This window comes from Penaeus chinensis, chromosome 24 (genome assembly GCF_019202785.1).
Source record: "Penaeus chinensis breed Huanghai No. 1 chromosome 24, ASM1920278v2, whole genome shotgun sequence".
Classification (NCBI taxonomy): Eukaryota; Metazoa; Arthropoda; class Malacostraca; order Decapoda; family Penaeidae; genus Penaeus; species Penaeus chinensis.
Genome location: NC_061842.1, coordinates 32,438,831 through 32,444,016, shown reverse-complemented (window position 1 = coordinate 32,444,016; position 5,186 = coordinate 32,438,831). Strand labels below are relative to the sequence as shown.

Sequence of the window (5,186 nt, the reverse complement as noted above, 5' to 3'; positions counted from 1 at the left end):
TACAGGTCTGCAAATTGTTACTGGATGTCAACTGTATATTATAATATAAGGATCATCTTCTCTGTAATGCCCGACTTCTAGTTCACAAACAGTGTGCATGTATGGGGGGGGGGGGGTAAAACTACTTGTCTGCTATGATAAAAATTTGTTTTAGAAGGACAAGGAGCACCAATATATCCATAGTTCATGATCAAACAGTGTGAACGTGCTTATGAACTAGAGAGTACAGGAACATTATGTAAGACGTACAAGAGAGCACAGGCCCAACACTGAGATCAATGTTACTTCTGTAATAAGGCTTAAATTTTTTTCTGTTCTTTTTTTTTTAATAATGATTAGTATTTTTATTATTTTTATCTTAATCACACTACTGTTGACAGCAGTTTGGGTAATGAATATTGAAACTGGGAAATCCTGTAGGCCTATAATATCAAGCACACCATTGTGTTAAAGAAGAATCCACAACAGGGACAATCTTTGGTTACAGGCAAAGCAGGGACTATCTGTGGCAGGCTACATAGTACCATTGCAGTTACAATTAAGGTGTGTGAAAGGCTGGAACCTGATGCTCTTTCTGGGCTGCTTAAAGCACTGCTGAGTCCAGTGTCAGTGGCAGGGCCTATGACTAGCACTTACAAACAAACATACAGCACACGCATGCTGATAAACTCTCACACCACAGAAAATAAGGATTTGAGATTATGGTGCAAAGGATTCTATGATTAAATTACAGAGAGGACAAAGAAGAGGAAAGAAAGAAAAGAAAAATTGCAGAGAAAGAAAGAAAGAAAGAAAGAAAGAAAAAAACGAACACAAACTTCAAAATAAGTGAAGCAAACAAAGTCAAAATGATCCCGTGGAGGGTTATTTGCAAATAAAACTGCAAAGGATACCAAGATACAATGTATAAAGGAGTAGAAAGATGTACACAAGTTTATACTAAAGAAGTATGCCAAGCTCCAAAGTTTGGACCTTGGCAGACTTACACAAAATATTTTCTTGCTGAAAAAAGTAATTTCCCGCAATTGTTTCACACACAAACATGACTGGTATCTCTTAACATCTATACCTAACTGTTAACTCAAGTATAAAAAGCTGCACAGATTGCCATTAATGTGCCATGTCTTTCAAGCTATACTGACTAGTGGGAATAAGAAGCTAGATTAATATTAAAAGCTAAATTGATAAAAAACTTGCCATGTACAAAAGTTTGAGAATTAATTTTCTCATGAATATCAAATTGTTGCTCCCCAGGACTAGCCAAGAGAGTTGAAATGCACATGATCTGGTCTAAGACACGTTTCCTGCGGGTTCATCCTTAGCTGATAAGCAATATCACTGTGCTTTTGCTAGTCTGACCCCTTGGTGTTCAACATTCCTTTTATGGTACCATGCATACATAGTACACATTCTTATAGTAATCACTGACATTATCTGAGTAAGAATGTCAAATAAATCAAACAAGGAAAGCTTTGATCAGTTCCAAATGGAATTGATATGCACATACATTAGTACACACAAGCTTTATCATTTGCCCAGCCAAAAAGTTTGCAACCCAGGGCAGGAGCACCACCAGCAAGAGTGCTTTAGTCACTTAATACTGTACTGTAAAACTGCTGCAACTATTCTCAGAAACTAATTAAGTATTTGCAGGATATATCTGTGACATGATGCTGGTTCCATCCTTTATGCACTCACTGTGGATACTTCAGTGACAGAAAACCCCTGCCTTATATAACAAGAGGCTGCAATTTCTACATTCTGTAATTCATAGACTACAACTAACATATTTGTTGAATGAATACATGGACTCCAGTATAGTAGTAGGAATGGCCACCACTGGAGGCGGCCACGTCTCTTCACTTCTACAGAATATGCCTGCAGGAGCGGGAGCTAATATCATGGAGGAATTGTAACCAGTTGTTCACATTTGTTCCAATCAAATCAGGCAAAGTGTGACACCCCACTTCCGAGACAGATCATACATTTCCAAGCACTGCTGAGATTATGGTGTTATGATGAACCACTTTTTTAATTGTTAACATTCAATGCATAAAGACTGGACAACACTTTCCATGTACATTGGAAAAAACAGTTTTCCACTGAAAAATCAGTGATTATAAACATTCATCCGGATATTTTCAGCTACAGAGAGCACATAGCATTATTTCTGGTTAGCTTATCAGTGCTACACTACACATTCAGCAAAAGATTTGGAAGCATTTCCACAACTTTTAATTAAATACCCCACTTTTTAAAATTTCAGTTTGCTCATCCAATAAGCGGCATATTAGCTGCTTCATAGACCAATAGCTGTCGGTGATTAACTAAACTAAACTGCTCTAATGTATATGAAGGTACAAAAGTAATTTATCTTTCATGAACATCAGGCCTTCAGAGCTTTACTTGTATTAAATATGACACAAATTTATATATGTATATTCTTTTTTTTAAAAACTCTGTGAAGGAAGAACTACTGAAGTATTTATTAGCCCCACTGACCCACTGAGTGAACGGGTTCCCTTATATTCGAATTGTTCTTGGCAGACTCAGTGACCTAAGGGGTTTTCCCACAGAGGGCTGAGTGCATGAGGTATTAGTCCTTTTCTCGCAATGGCAAAAAAAAACCTTGGGGAGTTTATGAGCTAATGTCTTACACATATAAAGGGTTGTCGCAGAACTTATGCTTTGGGCAGTGGTCGGATTAGGTAGAGCTTCTCTCCTTTCTGACTGGTGTAAATGGGGGATCGTTGATAATGGTCTACTAGTTGGTCCAGAGTAGCAAACTTCCGCTGACCAATGCAATAAAAGCCGTTTTCAACATGGACCCTAAAGTGCTTATTACGACCTGCTGCTTTCAAGGAGACACTGAAGTCTCCAACCTGTAATAGAAAGAAACAGAGGTTATCCAAAACCAAATTCTAAAATGAAATCCTAATTAACCCATTGCCGCTGGGGAATATGAATAAAAAATGGGGAAAATGCTGTGCATGATTTATATATGTTTTTGTGAAATGTCTCTACACATGGATGGCTCTGCTAATGCTTAGCCTAACCTGAATTCACCTTTTCTTGAATTGGCGGGAAAATGTATTTTTTACTAGTGCTATGAATATCGATGGTGTTATTGTTATTATAAACATTATAATACTTAGATTCTAATCTTCGGAATGTGGAGAATGAACAGAGAGCATTTAATGCTATAAAAAGCACACACTTGATGCAGGAATGTTACACTACAATGCAAATCTCTTTCGAGCAGATTAATCAGTAAAAAAAAAAAAAGAAAGAAGAAAAAAAAAAAAAAAAAAAAAAAAAATATATATATATATATATATATATATATATATATATATATATATATATATATATATATACTGGAACCATTAGGCAATATATTTTAGAACACCCCCAAAAAATCAGTACTCACATTGGTCTCAGAATCTCTAATGAGGAAATCTCCATCATGGCCACGCTGATTGAGGACGTCGTCGCACTGTGCTCGTGTAATAGGCCCATAATACCAATCTCTAGTGGTGAAGTGTCCCTTATCAGGAGGAACACCACTGACAGGGGGAGGCTGAGGCATGGAAGGTGCTGTGGTGTTGGGGGCAGCTGCATTGATGTTCATACCCTGCATGCCCTGTGTAGGATCATATTGTTAAAATGTGTACGTAATGTGTTCACATCGTTCGAAGTCTTACTGAAAGATGCAGCTCATGTGCTAGAATATGTTAGAGTTCTTAGAATAGAGAAAGGAAAAGAGAGGATAAAGGAACCTTTGCTCATTTATGTCTGCAATGTATATAAATCTAACGAAAAAAACTAGCAAAGTCCCAGAATATTACAGAAGCAGCGACAAAAATATAATGCAACATTTATGACATTCTGATAGTCACTAGATCAAAATACAAACTAAATTACACAAAGGAAGGAAAATTAAACCAACCTCACAGAGAAATGATTCTGTAATCTAAATGTTAACCTACAGCCAACAACACTTGCTTTGCTTTAACTGAAGTCCTTTCCCTAAACAAGGCTGCCACCTCATATCTACCTGTGCAAGGTGTGAATCGGCATTGTGTGCACCGCCATTTGTAGCTGGAGGGTGGGGAGGCGGAGGTGCGCTGTTGCCAGGGCCTGGAGGAGGGAGCTGGCGAGTCTGTGAGGGTTCCCGTGAACGAGACGCCCGGGTATCCACAACCTCGTGGAGTTCTTGAACATAATTCTTTGGGATGAGTCCAACCTGGGTGAGGGTTAGAATGTTTCTTATATTATAAGGGGAATACCCAAAAAGCCTAAAATCATGTCTTTTCTTTTTCTAAGGGAGAATTCTGATCATTATCTTCTCTCACCTTAAATCCTGTTTAAATATTTTAAAGGTTATGATTTGATTAACACCATATGATCCAGATGACATGACCATCATGTCATGAAAAAATTTTGCTTGAGGGACAGGTGACATGAACATGCTGTCGTGGAAAAATTTGGCTGTGGGTCAGGGTGAAGCAATCTTCCCATCATGAGTGTTTCAGCTGAAGGCCAGAGTGACAGGAATAACTTGCCAAAAGAACACAAATCTCTTGGAGAGTGATTAGACTTATTGGGTGTTTATATGAAGGGGCTTTTTCATAATTTCCATCAATAAATGAGTGTGCAATGTACGATCTGTAAGCCATGACTGGAGGAGCGCTGGCTTGGGTTGTATTACAATTTAATATTTATTATTATTCTTTTTAATGACAGAAGTAACAAAATGTTCCTTATTGTTATTATTCTTCCACGAAATCTTGGACTACCTAGAAAGATGATATGGAGTGTGTACAAGGAAAACAATCTACTACCATCTAGATAAAGTAAATCAAATGACAAATAGACATTGGAAAATGGCAAATAAGCTAAATGTTTATGCAGAAAAAGAGAAAATAACATTGCAAAGAGAGGCATGGAGTCTTGTCACCACACACCTTGTGTGCACCTGGCCTACCTGCCACGCAACCGTCAGAGTGACTGTTCAAGTAAGCCTAATGCCTGTATTTTTGGCCATGTGATGGTAGTTACTTAAAAGAAACTGTCCACTGATCAACTAATCAGCATTATTTTACACATCCTTTTTCAAACCTTTCCTTCAAAGCATATTCACAATCATGTGATAAACGTGATCCCACAAGACCCTATGAAACCTC

At 37.7% G+C, this 5,186-nt stretch overlaps 1 protein-coding gene across 3 annotated transcripts in view; it reads right to left on the bottom strand.

Annotated features, from left to right (window-relative positions):
* Positions 1-328: 328 nt before the first annotated feature.
* The window catches only part of LOC125037810 (cytoplasmic protein NCK2-like), an 81,216-nt gene continuing 76,358 nt past the window's right edge, over positions 329-5,186 (bottom strand). For all 3 annotated transcript variants that reach the window (XM_047631036.1, XM_047631037.1, XM_047631038.1), the window contains 3 exons: positions 4,058-4,246; positions 3,431-3,643; positions 329-2,882 (listed from right to left, as the gene is read on the bottom strand). In XM_047631036.1, the coding sequence (XP_047486992.1) occupies positions 2,682-2,882; positions 3,431-3,643; positions 4,058-4,246 (603 nt within the window). In that variant the 3' untranslated portion in view covers positions 329-2,681. The remainder of the gene's footprint in view (positions 2,883-3,430; positions 3,644-4,057; positions 4,247-5,186) is intronic.